This window comes from Phoxinus phoxinus, assembly GCF_949152265.1.
Source record: "Phoxinus phoxinus genome assembly, chromosome: 17".
Lineage (NCBI taxonomy): Eukaryota > Metazoa > Chordata > Actinopteri > Cypriniformes > Leuciscidae > Phoxinus > Phoxinus phoxinus.
Window position 1 is genome coordinate 27,408,062 of NC_136892.1, and position 18,959 is coordinate 27,427,020.

Sequence of the window (18,959 nt, forward strand, 5' to 3'; positions counted from 1 at the left end):
CATACAGGTTTGGAACGACTTGACGGTGAGTAAATGATGGATTTTTGGGTGAGCTATCCCATAAGCTCTTATCATGGTTACCCTTTATTTTATAGTATGTACTTACAGTGTAGTTACAGAAGAAAGTACTGGTAATATAAGATAACTACATGGGTTAAGGTTAGGTTTTAGGGTAGGTTAGTAGTTATAACCCAGTTTTTGTAACGGAACAGGACTGTAAAATAAAGTGCTACTGTTATCATTGTTATTAAAAAACATTTTAAACTTTATGAATCATGTTTATCCTTGAGGACATCCCTGAATGTCCCTATGTCCTGTTTTGTCTGAATTAGTTCCGTTCTGTTCCCAAAGTGTAGCTAAGCAAACCCCTCACACACACAGGAGTCCTGGTGCTGAAGTCCACTTCTGGTTTTCCGGCCCCTCCCCTCTCAGGGTGATTAGTGTGGTAAGCCGCAGTGGGATTGGGTGAGAGAGTTAGTCTCATTACTACACGTACAATGTGCCACTGCTCTCAGCCTGACCGTTCTGATGCTGGACAGAGGAACTTTATATGAACTACACACCCCGACGCTTACAGGAATTAAGAGACCAAAGAGAATTTCAACAGAGCAGACTTTCAGCTTCAGGATCATGCGGGAACTCAGACGTTTGATGTTCCCCAAGATGGTTTAATTCGAAGGTTGCTCCACTATGAAGGACTCAAAGAGATATTAAGCTAGTTTGGTATGTTTGGATTGTCTCACGTCACCATGGAGATCAGGAAAGTGCATCTGAAATGCCCCGGGACATTTTTACTGACCATGATGATGTTCAAATGGGGTAAGTTCTCTCTCTCCTTCTGTCTCAATGCCTAGAAAACAAGATATAATACATATACATATCATATTTTCAAAAAATACATATTTATAGAACATTAAGTTAACTTTTACTTGGCAACCCTGAACAATGAAAGAAGGAACTTTTTACAAGAGGCTAAAAATGAGACTGATCATTAAAAGCTGTTGAGAACATCTTTCATATCAGGGATATAAATAAAATGTGATGTTTTGCTAATATTTGCTCACTTAAGTGTGTTTTATTCTAAGAAAGACCAAGTTTAATCATATATATATCTCTGCTGGAGTCAAAAGCAACAGGTTGGATGTGGCTCTACTGATACTTTGATTTTTTTGGGGGGAAACTTTACTTTTTAAAAAGGCAGATGAAAGCAAGTAAATGTACTTTTATCCACACTATAAAAAAACAAATGTATTAGTAATAAATGTTTTGTAATGATGCTAGGAGACAAAAGCGTGAGGAATGGGGGGCTCTTTTGACTTGTACCTGTAAGCAGCCACCTAGCAACCACTCGGAACACCCTAGCAACCACATAGCAACACCCTGGCAACCACACACAAAACTCTAGCAACATGGTGGTTTAAAAAAACTGCATGGTAAGCCCTTGGTGTTCATTTAGTTATTTATTAGATATCATATCTTCTACACTCTAAAAAAAAATGCTGGTTTAAAATTTTATTTTGAAACCCAACGGTTGGGTTTGTCCATATTTGACCCAAACATGGGTTGAAACAACTCTGCATTTTTTTCTTTTCTTCTGTTTTATACTGACACAGAATTCCTGGCTCTGTTTCTCGCATTAGTGTTGTTGTGGTCATTTTCTGTTATCTGGGACTCCCAAAGATGTGCACTGGAGTGTTACTCGCCTCCCTCCTCCTCCTGTCTGGAGTGGATATGACTGGTGTATGGTAGACGGGTGTATGGGGGAGGTTACCCATCTATTTTCCCTCCCTCCATCCATCCAGTCGGATTCTGCCCCGCTCTCAGGCCTCTGTCTGAAGCAGAAAAACTTGGGGGGTGGGTTCCATTGTTTCCCGTTGCCATGACGCCAGCGCTGAGTCATTTGGACGTTGTGTGCGGGTGGGATCTGCGTTAAGCACTTTTAACAAGCTCTGTTTACTTTTGCGTCCTGTAGGCTTATCGCTCTTTCATCTGACTGCACGGTCAAGCTGTCTCTGAGTATTTAACTCTATGATCATATCCAGGACAATAACAAATCTAAAGTTTTGAGTCTAAAGTATTAATGGTTGTATATAAAAGCAAGTATGCATTTGAGTACTGAGTAATAATAATTAACTATATGTATTTACTACAGGGTTAGGATTAGGGTTAGTTGCATGTAAGTATGCATAGTTATTACTACAGTAACTACATGTGTAATAGGGACATTGTAAAATAAATAAATACATTAAAAGTTGTTTATGTTTTTGCAATTTTACAGTAATAGCAATACATGCAGTAACTTATTGCTCTGGCCAATGTTAGTTTTGGTTCTAAGTGTTGTATAAAATTGAAATGCAAGAATGGCACTAAGTACACTTTGCTTAGTCAAAACTCATTGTTCTGACTCACAGATCCTGCTGTTTAGGTGTCAAGTGTTGTATGCAATTACAACACTGCATCTGTAGTGTATTTGCATAGACTAATGGGAGTCAATGGGGAAATTCAGCGAGATGAACAGTGAAGCTGGTCTAATGTCCTGACCGAGCTGATAGTTCATGTCAAATCACGCATGCAAATGTAACATCAAGCGCTTGGGGAAACGAGGGGGATCCTGGAATTCACATGACTTTTTCAATGAAAATGTCTACAATGGACCCTGCCCCCAACCCTAATCCTAACAAGAACACTGAGAGGGAACAATAAATTCACATGACAAAGTCCACTGCATTCTCACAGTCAAGATTCTGCTAATAAAAAGTGAGCCTATACTAGCTAGAGGAGCTTGCGTTGATGCTAACATTAACAAATAACGACTTTCTGTTGGTCAGTGCTCAAAAATATCACCTATATAGAAGGTTAAATTAATGTTTGGGGTAATAGAGAGTATTATACACTGCACGGCCAAAAAAAAAAAAGTTGCTGTTTGGATTTAAAAAGGCAAATACATAAGAGTCTATGATTGGATCAGTGATTATTATGTTTCTAGCATGTTTGGCAACAGTTATTCTAACCCTAGTTGATGGAGTGTGTAGCTTTTAATTTCTTAAGACACATCATGGCCATATTTCAGGATGACAATATCAGGCTCAAATTGTGAAAGAATGGTTGTGAGGAGCATGAAGAGTCATTTCCACACATGATTTGGCACCTCTGAGTCCAGATCTTAAATTCAGTGAAAGTGTTTGGGATGTGCTGGAGGAGACTTTACAGAGTGCTGGACTCTTGCATTGACAATACATCTTGACCAAACATTGATGCACCTCTTGATGGAAATAAATGTTGTGATGATATTTCCATCAAGAGGTGCATCATTTTTTGGTCAAGATCTAGTAAATAAATAATATAATTATTAATAGTAAAACATACTTTTACTAGATAGAGGAGTTGTTGATGCTAACATTTACATGCTTTTGTGTGGATTAATGCTCAAAAATATAACCTATTGTATATTTAGAGGGTTAAATTAATGCTTTTAGTATATATATAGTGCTGTCAAATCAATTAATCACGATTAATTGCATCTAACATAAAAAGGACAATTTAGACAATTTAATTTTAAATAATAGCTGCTTAATAAAAAGGTTTTTACAAAATAATTCACATATGTGCTCTTACAAAAAATCAAGCTTCACATTTCTGCATTTAAACTCTCCAGACGCTGACCAGGTTTGCTTAAGCAGTATCTGCTACTTAACAGATATTATGCCACAAATGTGGTTGATAAAACTGAAATCTTTTAAATTCTAATATTATGTTTTGATTTTAGATTTACCAAACAGAATAAAGCTGCTTCATAACTAATGGCAAAAGCCTTGTGTTGGTGCTCATGAGGCGTAACACTCTAAAGCATCACAAAGTCTTACAGGTTAAAACTGTGTGTCTAGGTTTAGATGCAGGGGGGAATAAAGCTAATTAGCCAATTAGCATCTGAGTCTAGAGCTAATGACAGAAATGTGCTAAGTCTGAGTTCATATTGATGCTAAGAACAACTATTAATACTATAATATTCACAATGAGTCAAAACTACTGTATTTAGTCTGATAAGTTTGAATCTTAATGTTAGAAGTCTTCATTTTAGGTTCACATGAGAGAATTAAGCATGCATAAGTACAAATAAACTTGCACACACCTCCAGCGCCTGTGAAAATAACCAGACCACAGGTTATCACAAAGTCCTGTCACACATCACACACACACACGTCCCAGCTGCCCTCTTACTGTCATTCTCTCTGTAACCCATCCGTTCCCACTCATATCTCTGGACAGATGCATATTAAGGGAGTGTTATCTCATTCAGATGATCTCCCCATCTGACTGGGCCACTAACCCTGACAAATTTCACAGCCATTGTATATAGACAGTTGATGTCTTACCTTCAAGATCCATACAGTGTGTTACAGGGTTAACTGAAACTACAGCCATTAAAACAAACTAAAATAAACTTCTTACTTGAAATAAAATAAACATAAACTGCAATATTGTAGCCTATATGTGACCCTGGGCCACAAAACCAGTCACATGGGTAATTTTTTTGAAATTGTGATTTATTGATCAGATGAAAGCTGAATAAATAAGCTTTCCATTGATCTATGGTTTGTTAGGATAGGACAATATTTGGCAAAGATACAACTATTTGAAAATCTAGAATCTGAGGGTGCAAAAAAAATAATCATTGAGAAATTCGCCTCTAAAATTGTCCATTTATGTTCACGATTGTGCTGCATTCACTCACAAAAATAAATGTTTTATATATTTACGGTAGGAGATTTACTAAATATCTTCATGGAACATGATCTTTACTTAATAGACCTTAATTATTTTTGGCATAAAATAAAAATCGATAATTTTGCCCCTCACAGTGTATTGTTGGCTATTGCCGAAAATATACTGGTTTTGTGATCCAGGGTCACATATCTGTATATATACAACAAATGACAAAAACACACAACAAAATAACTCAAACTTGACCTAAATTTCAAATATAAAAATAAAAACTAATTCAAAATAGTAATAAAAACTATAGTATCTTAATTATACTAGAATAATACTGGTGTTACACACACATACAGATGCCGTTTCCCCACCTGACCCCTCTAAAACAATCTGTAACCCCTGAAATGTAAAACTAACCAATCACGCCCCCTCACAGCAGGAAGTAAGACAAACAGGGATGATTGACAGTGATGTAAACAAAAGGGGAGGAGTTCTCCTTGAGTGACAGTCAGTATCAGTGTTAGCAGTTTAACTCTTAGAACCTGCATGGCTAACATTCTTCCAGCGGCCTCACACAGATAACCTTAAACCCTGACACAAGTAAGCCGTAGTGCTCAAGACAGATGTCAGGAGAATGTCTCCGTCTGCCGTAGGATGCCAAAGACTCTCAGATCTCTGTGAAACCTCATGTTAAAGTCTGTATAATCAGAACCACTACAGCCTGTCTCCACCTCCAACCTAAACGCGTCACATCTGGTGCTGTCCACATTCCAGCGAGATCGCATTTAAGAGAATACAAATACTGTATGAATATGAATGGAACATGACCAGGTCAAAAGGTGACAAGCTCACATTGGTAGCACACAGATATTGTTGCAGTAGTGTAGTGGGTAAAGGCTGCATATAATTGATTAAAAATAGACTAATATTCTGAAATATTATTAGAAATTAAAAGAACTGTTTTCTATTTAGATATATTTAAAAATGTAATTCATTCCTGTGGTGCAAAGCTGTATTTTCAGCATCATTACTCCAGTTTTCAGTGTCACATGATCCTTCAGAAATCATTCTGATATGCTAATTTGCTGCTCAAGAAACATTTAATATTATCAATATCAATGTATTATCAACAGTCTTTGCTGCTTAATACTTTTGTGGATACTATGATTTATTATTTTATTCTTTTATGAATAGAATGTTCAAAAGAACAGCATTTATTTGAAATATGTGACCCTGGACCACAAAACCAGTCATAAGTCGCAGGGGTATATTTGTGGCAATAGCCAACAATACATTGTATGGGTTAATCATTAAAAATCATTAGGATATTAAGTGAAGATCATGATCCATGAAGATATTTTGTAAATTTCCTACCTTAAATAAATAAAAATAATTATTTGTGTGAGTTGATGCAGCAAAATCACCAACAGAAATGGAATTTAATTTCTCAAATATTGTGATTTTTTTTTTTGCACCCTCAGATTCTAATTATGAAATGAATCCAAATAGTTATATCTCGGCCAAATATTATCCTATCCTAACAAACCATACATCAATGGAAAGCTTATTTATTAAATCTAAAAAAATAAAAAATACACATGAGACTGGTTTTGTGGTCCAGGGTCACATATATATTATTTGTAACATTATAAAATGTCTTTACTGTCAGTTTTGATCAATTTAATACATCCTTGCTGATAGATAGATAGATAGATAGATAGATAGATAGATAGATAGATAGATAGATAGATAGATAGATAGATAGATAGATAGATAGATAGATAGATAGATAGATAGATAGATAGATAGATAGATAGATAGATAGATAGATAGATAGATAGATAGATAGATAGATAGATAGATAGATAGATAGATAGATAGATAGATAGATAGATAGATTGATAGATAGATAGATAGATAGATAGATAGATAGATAGATAGATAGATAGATAGATAGATAGATAGATAGATAGATAGATAGATAGATAGATAGATAGATAGATAGATAGATAGATAGATAGATAGATAGATAGATAGATAGATAGATGGGCTTTTGAACAAAAAGGTGTCTAAAATAACCCACACTATTTACATCGGAAAAATAATCACTCTGGAATCTCTTGCTGGCACAAGGTGCACAGAACTGGATTCTAAGGTTACAAAAGCTGTCTGGCTTAGCAGTGTAGACTAACCTAAAGCTGTCCTGTTTTACACACACCACTCTGAGAGGATTACGTTCAGCACAGTATGTGAACACTTTGGCCTACTCGCTCTTTTCTCTCTGATAGTAGGCACCGTCTAATGAACTTTAAATTGAGTCTTTTCGCTGCGTATAACTGAGAGTACAAATATTTCATCTGAAATTATGATGAAATTCAAGGTCTAACATGTGAGCGGACAACACAAATATTGTGCATTAAAGGTTCAGTCAGTGAGAGTGTTCGAGCACACGTGTTTGTGTGAGAGTACAGTACATAAGCTAAATGAGGTACAAACAGTTTAATCCACTTTAATTTTCTGTAAACGGTACAACACACAGGTTAGCAGAGGGCACAACAGAAAGCAGATAATCAGTGTCCTTCAGTGACGGGAAGGAGTAAGTAAAAAAAGAAAACTAGAAGAGGCACTTCATGTATGTCTGCCGTCAGTGGACTCGACGAATCTGACGGGCATCATTACGCACCATCTGGCTTAGTGACCCTTCATTGCAGCGTGAGCTGGGAAATCTTCTTTACTTATCACACTATACTGACAGGAAATGGCATTAGCTTTAAAGAGATCTTAGAAGGTGAGAAAGGCGGAAAATAAAAGGAGAGGGGAGGTGGATCTGAGGTCACAGAGGTCAGAATCTTTTCGTCTCAGGGTCAAATTAGCTTAGCAGTAACTATGGAAACTGAACACTTGCTGGGTCAGTCTGAGCGGAGCTCGTTTTCCTGGGCCGGGGGTGGGGAACGGGTGCTTGTGTGGGTGTCAGACGGATCTGCATCCTACACAGTGAAACATGCTCAAATCAAAGTGTTTAGACTTTGGGAACATAATGTGTGCTTGGCGATTATTCCTAAAAATATCCACTTGTTTGTTTTGTTTGCTTTAAGATCGTTGCGTAAGCCACATTTTAAGATAAAAGTGAGTGTGTTCACACTAAGGTCAGTGTGTAAGCTCTCAGTTGTGTTGTGTAAGAACTGTCTGTGTGTTCTGAGACTGATAAGATGTTTCTGTTCTAAAAGTAACACTTCCATGTTGATTAAAGTGTCTGGGCAAATATATTGCAGTGGGTCCAAAAGTCCGGAACTGACAATCTGGAATCTAAAAATCGAATTTATATCTGGGAAAAAACAAAGATTTGTTTTGTTTTTTAACAATTTAGAGTAAAGGAACATTATGATGTTCTATCTTACATTAAATTGTTACGGTCCCTACACACCGGACGCGAATAGCGCGTCAGGCGCGACTGATTTCAATGTTAAGTCAATGCAAAGACGCGTTACGTTTTACGCGCGTAACGCGTCTTTGCATTGACTTAACATTGAAATCACTCGCGCCTGACGCCCTATTCGCGTCCGGTGTGAACGCACCATTATGCTGATATAGTACAATTTGCTATGTAATTTATAATGTAAAAAGGAAAGTATTACATAAAAAAATAGAAACATTTCCGCTTGTAGTATCAGACTTTGGTACTTGTCCCTGCTATTATGATCTGTACACTGGTTGCTCCACAAATCGAGACAAGTTAAGTCATGTTTATTCATTTACAGCTTTAAAAAATTCAGATTGTTTCAAACCAGCTTCTCAATAATAGGAAAATAAGAGAATTAATGATGCAAACTTACAGAAATGCATCACTTCGCTTTAGAAGGCCTTTTTTAACCCCCGTGTGCTGTATGGATTACTTTTATGATGGATGGATGTGTTTTTTGGAGCTTCAAAAACTCAGGCTCAAATTCACTCCCATTATAAAGCGTGGAAGAGACAGGATATTCTTTTATATAACTCCGTGTTTGGCTGAAAGAAGAAAGTCATATACAATTAGGATCGCTTGAGGGTGAGTAAATTATGGGATCATTTTAATGTGACCTTAAAAAGGTTTAAGAATCAAGTTTTACCCTTATGGGGACATTTGATTCCCACAAACATTTCAAAAGTTGACACACACATACACACTTCTGAACTGTATAGACCCCTTCACGCTTCACCTTATTTTCACAAAACGCTGCTCCATTCCTGCTACGCTGCCTTGCTACACACACAATGCTCAACATGTGCACACACACAAGCACAACACCTCATTCCTTTTGCCCATTCATTAATATCTTCCGCCTGAATGAATATTTGGGATGAAGGTCTGATCAAAGCGACATTGAGGGGGCCAGGGCAGCAAAGTGGTTGAGAGAAGTTGGGGGAGTGTTTAGGGGGACGAGGGGCCCTACAAGGGTTAAGGGTGGGTGGGCCACACTAATGGATCTGAATTGGATGCGCAGTGGGGGTTGAGGGTCGAGGTCATGCAGATAACAGGAATTTGGAATGACTCAAAGAGCTCTCAAGCGATTGGTCGATATGCACAAGAAAATCCCCATGAATGCTTCGCACCACATTCTCATCTAAAAAATACACACTCATATGCACAGAGCAAAATATGCAATTTACAATACACACAGGGTCAGAAATTACAGGGTATCTCTTAAATGTTAAGACTTGTTATGACTAAAAAAATATTCTGAACCTCACAAATGATCAACCTCACAGATGGGCTTGGTATTTGCAATGCTGACTTTTAAGAGATTCTCTCACTTTATTCCTCGGGCTTAGTCGGTCTTACCCAGGATTAAGGTTTGTGATCAACAGCCTGTTATTAACTGATGTCAGTATTACCTTTGTCTTGAATGGTATATTCATCTACACATGAACTTGAATGGTTTATGCAGTTTGCTAAGTAGTTGCTAGATGTTTGCTTACCAGCCTAATCAAATGAACCCACCTCCAAATTTCTAGGACATTATGGGCCCTAGATATCATATGTTTGTTACTCAAGGTCTATGGGATTTATTTCCCAATTTTATTGACAAGACATATAGGACATCTCTCCACTCAAGTCTCTTTTATTCCATGCCTATTGGGAAAAATGGTGTAGGTCACTTCATACTTAGGCTTAGGGATCTGAACAAGCCCCAAACCCCAAGTATGATCAGTGGTTAAAAACTTAAAGAAATAAAAAAATTGACATAACTTTTACTTGGAATTTACACCGGGTTTCCCGTTGGTGATATGCATCAGTTAGAGGTACCATATTAAATCCTGTCTTTCTTTCTCTAGGTATATTCTGTTCCGGGTCATCTGATTTGTGTGCATCTTCCCCGTGTCAGAATGGGGCGACATGCGTAGATACAATGGATGATTACGTGTGTTTGTGTTCACGAGAAGGAGTACGGTACATGGGGAGGGACTGTGCGGAGCTGTACAACGGTTGTGTGTTTGCCGAATGTGAAGGGTGTGTCGGTGAACCTGGCACAGATCACTACACCTGCCCAGAGGACATCAATGAGTGTGAAAGTGGGCCGTGTGTCGGTGCCCTTTCTGAGTGTGTGGACGAGCTGAATGGCTTCAAATGCTTGTGCCCACCTGGTTTTGGAGGAGAGGACTGCAGTCGTCGCATCACAGACTGTGTCGATGAACCCTGCCTCAACAATGGCACCTGTGGACGTATAGTCGATGGATTTGAATGCACTTGTTCAGACGGTTTTCGTGGTGAGACCTGCGAAGAGGACCTGGATGAGTGTGATTCACATCCCTGTCAGAACGGTGCAATCTGTTTGGATGGGGCCAACAAGTATCACTGCTTCTGCGTACCTGGATACCAAGGACACAACTGTGAGATTGACATTAATGAGTGTGCATCGAGACCTTGTAGGAACAATGGAACATGTATTAATGGGAAAGACCGGTACCTGTGTGAATGCCTGCTGGGATATACAGGTAATTTGTGGGTGTGGGTTAACATATTATTAACTTGTTTGAAACCTTAAGTTACCACATTTTGTAACTGTATACTAAAAGTCAGGGGTGCCCAATCCTAATAATGACAGGCAAAGGTCCTGCAAAAATGAGTTCCAACACACTAATTTCAGGTAATCCTAGTAGATCTTAATGGCTGATTCAGATTTGTTTTATTAGGGTTGGAACTTGTAACTAAACTCTGCAGGACTATGGCCCTCCAGAAGTAGGATTGGGCACTCCTGGTCTACATAGATGTTGACAGCAATTAATAACTGGTACTTGCCAAGTCGCAAGATGTTCTTTATAGGGCATCTGATTTTTTAAGTCATGTATTGTGTTTTGTATCTCTGTAGGTGTGAACTGTGAGATGGAGATTGATGAATGCGAGTCAAATCCCTGTCAAAATGGAGCCACCTGTCATGACCTGGTGGGGTTGTACACATGTGACTGTGTGCAGGGTTTTGAAGGTTCCGACTGTGAAACCAATATCGATGAATGTGAGAGTGATCCATGTCAGAATGGAGGAATCTGCCATGATCTTATTGATAGGTAACGGAACTCTGGAATTGTGGGAATGCCTGACAGAGTCATGCAGATGGCATGTCCATGCACTGCCCATTATTTTTTTACTTACTCACTGTTAGTAAAACAAATGTTACATGTTAGTCAGACAGTCTCTTCCTATCTAAGTGGTTTGTTATTGGCTGGTTATTTTATGCTGATAGTTAAAATAGTCTGATTTGGTGTGTTTGTATGCAGTTATGAGTGTGAATGTGAAGGCACTGGTTTTATGGGGGACCACTGTGAGGAGGATATTCCGGAGTGTGCATCTCATCCTTGCCAACATGGAGCTACTTGTTTAGAAGGCATTAACCACTACAACTGTACCTGTTGGCCAGGTAGCTCTCCTTTATCCAAAACCGCACTCAAGTCTTTCAAGACCTTATATCCCTAACCCTAACTCTGCAACAAACTGAAACAATGTTAATGTGTGTATAGGTTTTGAAGGAGATAACTGTGAGGTGGATATAGATGAATGTGCTGATACTCCCTGTGAGAACGATGGTGAATGTTTTGAGAAGTCAAATCCAGAACTCTGGGAAACGGACTGGGAGTTCACCTACGCCACAGCCGTGGGTTACGTCTGTCAGTGCCAACCAGGATACACAGGTACCGGAAACATAAAAACAGATGTAAATGTAAAACAGTACAGTAAAACAATACACAGACATTGCAACCGCTTTCATTTTAAGAACTTGTTCCAGAATTGAGCCTAACTATTTTGTGACCCAATTTGTGATTGAACGAGTTTTGAGGGTTACTCAAGGAATGACACAATGTTTTACCTGAAAAGAGTTTTGTCATGCTGTTTATTTGTTTTGTTTGTTTATTTCCCCAGGAGAGAACTGTTCAGTGAACATAAACGAGTGTGTGTCTGAGCCCTGTCACAATGGAGGAAGCTGTAAGGATTTGGTTAACGGGTACACGTGTATATGTCCGGAGGGGTTTGCAGGTTAGTGTTTGCATATGAGAAACTGTTTGCATGTGTATTTGTCTGTATTGTTCATTTTGGTCTGTCTTTCTCAGGTGTGGAGTGTGAGGTTAATATAGATGAGTGTGAGAGTGCCCCCTGCCTGAATGGAGGTGTATGTGAAGATGGAGTAGCTGAATACAAGTGCCAATGTGCAGAAGCTGAGGAAGGTCACCTGCCATGGGGGGGTCCCCAATGCACTGTGCAGCTGCTTGGTTGCATCGAGCATGCCTGCCAAAATGGCGCCACCTGCTTGTCGTGGTTAGATGAAGAGACACATGGACATACTTGCCTTTGTCCTCCTGGTTTCTATGATGACATATGTTCTACACCAACCACATTTTCCTTCTCCTCACCGAGGTTCTTTCTGATTGAGGTTCCACCACTCGAGCGTAGAAGAAGAGACACAGAACACGAGCACCCTCTGGGGGTTCGTCTGCGCTTCCGAACCACTCTGCCGGATATGCTGCTGTTCTTTCGTGGCAATGCTGAGCTCTTCTTATCCTTAGAGATTGTTGGGGGTGAGCTGCGTGCTAAGGCAATATCTAAGGAGGGAGGGTCACTGGAGGCACAATTACCAGGGCTTGTAAGTGACGGAGGTTGGCATGAGGCAATGGTGACCATTGATGAACAGGATATCAGACTTGTGCTTCAGGTCAAAGGTCCAGGCTGTGACAATCAAGTATGCAGAGCTGAAGACAAGCAACCAAATGATCATGAAACTTTCTTGCACCACGAGACCCTCACAAAGGTATATGTAGGTGGAGTACCAGAGGAGTACATGGAGCTTACATTGAGCGGCCATGGCTTTTTGGGCTGTATGGAGGACCTACAGATTGATGGCCATCCTGTCCTGCCCCATGATCTGGATGACAAGGAGGAAAGTGTAGAGTTAGGCTGCATAAAGACGGAATGGTGCCAGGTGGACCCACATCCTTGCTCTCAACAAGGGCACTGTGTTGACCTCTGGACGAGCTACCGCTGTGACTGTTATAGACCACACTATGGACATGACTGCAGCCAAGGTGTGCATAAGCATATCCTCATACACTTAAACATTGATCTTGTAGTAATGTGTAGATCTAGGATATTCAGCTCTGGGGCTGAAGGGCAACTGTTCTGCCAGGTTTAGCTCTAACCGTATACAAACACACCTGAACAAACTAATCAAGATGATTACTTGGAAAATACAGGCAAGTGTGTTTGGTTCGTGTGGGACTGAAACTCTGCAGGACAGTGGCCCCCCAGGACTGCAGTTGAATAGTTTTAGTAAAACATTTGCACGTTATCATACTTGATCTTTGTCTCTATTTCTCTTTATTTTCCAGATTTTTCCTCTTGGACATTTGGTCATGAGGACTCTACAAGCTTTCTTCCATTTGCACTGCTGTCTGATATTGGCAGGAACTTTAGTGTCTCATTCTTCCTACGCTCACTTAAATCAAGTGGATTATTATTTCAGCTACGAAGGGCAGGCCTTCAGGAGACAGAGGGAGATGATCCTTATTTTACCATGTACCTGGAAATGGGACGAGTACAGGTGACCTCTGTAGCGGAGTCACCCACCCTATCATCACCAGTGTTTGTCTGTAATGGAGAGAAGCCACTGCTTCAGCTGGACATACAGGAGGGTCTGGTATTCTTTAGCCATGGAGGATTGCGTTATAGGCTTGGCTCACTGCCTGACATGGAAGTTCTGAAGGGAGACCTGGTGTATGTTGGTGGAGTTCCAGGTGAAGAGGGTGCAACGGATTGGGGTGGGCACTTTAAGGGATGCCTGCAGGACCTGAGACTAGACGATGTGCATCTGGATGTGGAACCCTGGAATAGTACCCTCGGTGAGACTATATATTTCTCCAGTGATGCAGAAAATGTGCTACCTGGATGCATGAGTGATGACACATGCAAGGTATGTAGACTTACATTTTTGTTTTCATTTCATCAGACCTGTTTGCAATGATAATTACAGTTGGAAAGAGCTGATGTTGTGCAATTGTTTTGCAGGTGGAGCCTTGCTTGAATGGTGGAGAGTGTACAGTCACATGGAATGACTTTAGCTGTTCTTGTCCACGGGATTTCACTGGAAAGACATGTGAAACCAGAGTTTGGTGTGTCAGCGACCCGTGCGTAAATGGTGGACGCTGCGTGGATCTGTTGGATGGTTTTGAGTGTATGCTAATCTTGAACACCTAGCTGATATTTTTCAGATTCTTGTTTGCTTCCTGAACATGCTATTGGCAAAATAATTCAAATATTATGAATGTATAAATGTTTATAATCTAATAGTAAATATAAATGTATGTAAAAAAAAAAGAAAAAAAAAGTAACTTTTTTTTTTCTTACCAGGCATTGCTAATGCAACCTTTGACAACACACCCTTACACTACAGTGCTAAGGGATCTGTAGTTGATCCAGTGACCAATGTTACCATGGAGATCCGTACAAGGCAGGAAAATGGAGTGCTACTTCGTGCATGGAGAGGGGTGGAACTTCTACTGGTTGGTCTGTTGGATTCAGCCATTTATGTGGAGCTTCATACAGAGAACAGTGTGGAACCAGTCAAATTCTCTGGACAGAGACACATTGCAGATGGAACCTGGCATCGTCTGCTCGTTGCCATGGCCAACCCAGAGCGTGATGCATCACAGTGGTTGGTTTTGGTGGATGGCATCATTGATGGTAGCAGTGCCCCAGTGCTTGCTGGTAGTTTAAGTTTTCTTAAACACTTGTCAAGTGAGGTTGCACTGGCAGAGACGTACACAGGATGTCTAGGTGCTGTTAGAGTAGGTGAGGTGTATCTTCCATTTGTAGACAATGCCAAATCACCACAAAAATCTCATTTTTGGCGGAGACAAGATGAGCGTGTACACATAGGGTGCTTCGGGGCTCCAGTGTGCCACTCTCATCCTTGCAGGCGTGGTGGTACATGTGTGGATCTCTTCAATTCTTTTGGCTGCCAGTGCTCACCCGGCTGGGAAGGGATCACCTGCGAGAAAGAAACAGACGAGTGTGTCTCAGGACCCTGTCTCCATGGCAAATGCAAGGACAAGTTTAATGGGTTTGACTGCGTGTGTCACCCAGGATATGCTGGACTTACATGTTCGGAAAACATAGACGACTGCAAAGGATCGAAGTGTAAGAACGGGGGAACCTGTGTGGATGGAGTAAATGACTACACCTGTATCTGTCCCCCTAAGTACAGCGGAACACGTTGTCAGTGAGTTCCTACCGATCACACATTGATGCCTAGACTTGACTCAACCATAACTTAGACTCCATTTACAATACATACGCCCTTACACTCTGTTGAACAGAGAACAGGGTTATAATGTGGCCTTCACATTACAACCAAATGCAAAACTGCTTGCAATTGTAAAAGCTAATGAATGCCAGTGGAAAAACATTAAATAGTTCACTATCCGTTTTTCCAATTTATACAGTTATTTATTGTTATTGTTTGAATGAAGTTTGAATGAACCAGTGAGGCTACATCCTTATCTGTTGGGAGTTTGAGCATTTGTTTGTTTGTGTTCTTGTGCATCAGGTATAACTACCCTCCTCTTAAATGTCAACTGGATTTTGAATGTGAAAATGATGGCATTTGTCTTGACACTCAGTGGGGGGCAAACTGCACCTGCCTTCCAGGATTCACAGGAGACAGGTGGAATTAACACTTACATCCTTGTCCAATAGAAATAAATTGAATGTAGAAATACTGATATAGATGACTAAGTGTTCACGTTTTTTCCACCCCACAGATGTGAGAGAGAAATGGATGAGTGTGCATCTAGCCCATGTCTAAACGGTGGATCGTGTCTGGATCGGCTGAACCGGTTTCAGTGTTTGTGTCCAGCAGGATTCAGTGGCCAGTTCTGTGAAACAAATGTAAGTAAACACGGAGTATAATAATTAGCATACAATTTCGGAGCGAAAATAAGAATGCAAACTAGTTCAGTAGTGTTGATTGTTACTTTTTATACCTGCCAACAACAACAATTTAAATCTCTCTCTGCAGAAGCAGGCTCAGCAAGATCACATACCATGGCTGGCGATTGCGGTTCCATTGGTGTGTGGCTGTATCCTCTTGGTGGCTATTGGTCTCATTTTCATGTTGATGACAGCACGCAGGAAGCGGCAATCAGAAGGAACGTATTCCCCTAGCCATCAGGAAGTTGCAGGTGCACGCCTGGAGATGGACAGCATGCTGAAAGTACCACCTGAAGAGCGTCTAATTTGAGACATGTAGACAATATAGAAAAGGGGGCTCTAAAATTATCGGAGTGACTTTATAAAACCTTTCCAAGACCATGTAGTATTATGGAGCTACAATAATTAGCAAGTGCTACATTAAACAAGCAACCTAAAGATATACTGTAATACACACAAAGAGTAAAATTTCAAATGAGAAGTCATTAAATATGGTTGATCTTTCACCATAGATTTTGTCGAGACCAACAACTCTGGAATTTAACCAGCAACTCTCTCAAGTCTAGTTGAACTTGAACGTTGTGATTCTTTACCTCGACTTTGGTAAAGGTGTCATACAGTAAAGAGGCAAACATATGAGTTTACATTCTCCCCACACTTCCACAGCATTTCAAATCTTTAACAAATCCCTCTCAAAGATAAATGCTGAAAGTAGTGCTAATGATGGAGAGAGCACCATTTTGAAAATACTTTTTTTCCACAGCATTTGAATGTACAAGGTATGATATCTGTAGCAAGACTTGTGTTAACTAGCTACTATTTCTGCCGTAGGCAACACTGTATATGATAATTGACACTAAGGAATGTGAACAACAAACTAGTTACCCTTTTTGTTTACACCTGGTATTAAGAAGTGTTTTGGTCGTTCGGATCACAAGTAGATGAGGGAGACACATTCCTGTTTACACCTGGTGTTTTAATCCATCTCTTTTGTCCACTTTTGACCACTTCTGTCCTGATCTTTTTGAGGGGGGGTCTATAGGTGGGTAAATATATGGGCTTTTTCAGATCTTTCAGATCTAATGGACAAATAAGCTTGCGCAATTTACAAATGAACGCAAAAGGGGACGGCAGAAAAACTACGACTACGGAGAGCATCAGCTTTCTTTTTTGCTCTGATAGACGCAAACCAACACCGAACTCTATTAGAAATCAGGAGAGAACTATGAGTATGGTACGTTTTTATCCTTTTGTGTGTGTTCGAACACCACAGTGTTTTGTAGTGTTGTGTTTACACTACAAAAAGCAATCCACAAGAATCCATTTTCGACTACCCCTGGAAGTGTTCGAAAGTAGACAAGCGCAAAATGTTTTAGACCCCGTTTACACCTGTATTTAGCATTCTCCACTTCTGATCGGATTGAAGAAAATGCTTAATACAAGGTGTAAACAGGGCCTAAAAGTAATAAAAAAATATATATTTGAAACTTTTTAAGCATTGTTGCATTCACATTGTGTCAGAATTACTCTAATTACGCATTTATGATTACTAAAAACTATTCACTTTGTCTTTGTTGAGCACATTTATGTCATATAAACAACCAAAAAGACTACAGTTAATGCGAGTTAGTTGGCAATATCATTAGGTTTATATTTGATGTGCCATTTTATTTTAGCCAATAACATGCACTTTCACTATTCAATATTTGAGGCAGCAAAGAGAAATAAATTAATGAAGTTATTAAATTTATTTTGCTATCATTGGCAACGCAACGTTGCATATGGTGCTATTAAGCTGTCATGGATGGAGTCACAAGACAAATGAGCAGTTGTAATCTTGTAATTATGGTCATTCCAACAAAAATGTGAATGCAGCATAATCTGATTGAGACCGTTATTGGAAGAACTGTGAAAATTTTACTGTTTGACAATCACCACACTTCACATTTTTTATGGGAGGTGGGGGTGCGTTTATACGCATACCAGTGTGAGACTACTAAAGATACAAACACCAAACTCAATGTTTATACACACTTACCTCTGGAATACACATGCAAACATGAACGCCATGAGTGGTCAAATAAAATATCTGCCTGTGTATGAAGATACAAAAAGAGAGATGAGATGAACATAAGAACAAATCCTTGCTGATGCCTAAATGCTGTAAAAACTGAGTGGATGCAAGTTGCGTTCATTTTACAAGTTGTATGTATATGTTGTAAATTGTGGCTATAATTTGTGTTTTCTGGTCTGTTGTATATCTGGCTTCCTTCAAAAGTATGCTTAGGAATGACTAAAACTAAAAAGTACAGTGTGAACTGCAACATCAACATAGGAAGTATATTTTTTAATGTGTAAATGTGCAAAGACTGTTTAATAAATGTGTTTGTGTTTAAAAGTGTAACTGGAGTAAAGGTCGGATGTATGGTTATTTGTGCTTGACTTTTTACATTTTCATCACTTTTGCTTATAATTAGAAGCACTTAATTAACATGTTAAACCCCCCTAAAATATTATATGTGACCCTGGATCACAAAACCAGTCATAAGTTGCACGGGTATATTTGTGGCAATAGCATACCCAATAGTATAGGTCAAAAATACAGATTTTTATTTTATGCCAAAAAATCATTAGGATATTAGGTAAAGATCGTGATCCATGAAGATATTTTGTAAATTTCCTACCTTAAATATATATAAAAAATATTTTTTGCGAGTGAATGCAGCACAATCGCCAACAGAAATGGACAATTTTAAAGGTGGTTTTCTCAATATTTCCTTTTTTTTTGCATCCT

The 18,959-nt window shown here is 39.4% G+C and overlaps 1 protein-coding gene across 1 annotated transcript; it reads left to right on the top strand.

Annotated features, from left to right (window-relative positions):
- Positions 1 to 467: 467 nt before the first annotated feature.
- crb2a (crumbs cell polarity complex component 2a) lies at positions 468 to 18,569 on the top strand. Its single transcript, XM_079584979.1, has 13 exons — positions 468 to 819; positions 10,027 to 10,686; positions 11,061 to 11,256; positions 11,467 to 11,606; positions 11,707 to 11,877; positions 12,107 to 12,220; positions 12,295 to 13,263; positions 13,567 to 14,147; positions 14,243 to 14,408; positions 14,585 to 15,455; positions 15,783 to 15,899; positions 15,997 to 16,123; positions 16,254 to 18,569. The coding sequence occupies exons 1-13, from the start codon at positions 726 to 728 to the stop codon at positions 16,473 to 16,475; spliced, it is 4,428 nt and encodes a 1,475-aa protein (XP_079441105.1). The 5' UTR covers positions 468 to 725; the 3' UTR covers positions 16,476 to 18,569.
- Positions 18,570 to 18,959: the final 390 nt, after the last annotated feature.

Excerpts from the sequence above, each read along its gene's own strand:
- crb2a (XM_079584979.1), top strand. The coding sequence starts at position 726 with ATGTTTGGATTGTCTCACGTCACCATGGAGATCAGGAAAGTGCATCTG. Across the intron at positions 10,687-11,060 it reads ATGCCTGCTGGGATATACAG|GTGTGAACTGTGAGATGGAG; the intron begins GTAATTTGTGGG and ends GTATCTCTGTAG. Across the intron at positions 15,456-15,782 it reads TACAGCGGAACACGTTGTCA|GTATAACTACCCTCCTCTTA; the intron begins GTGAGTTCCTAC and ends CTTGTGCATCAG.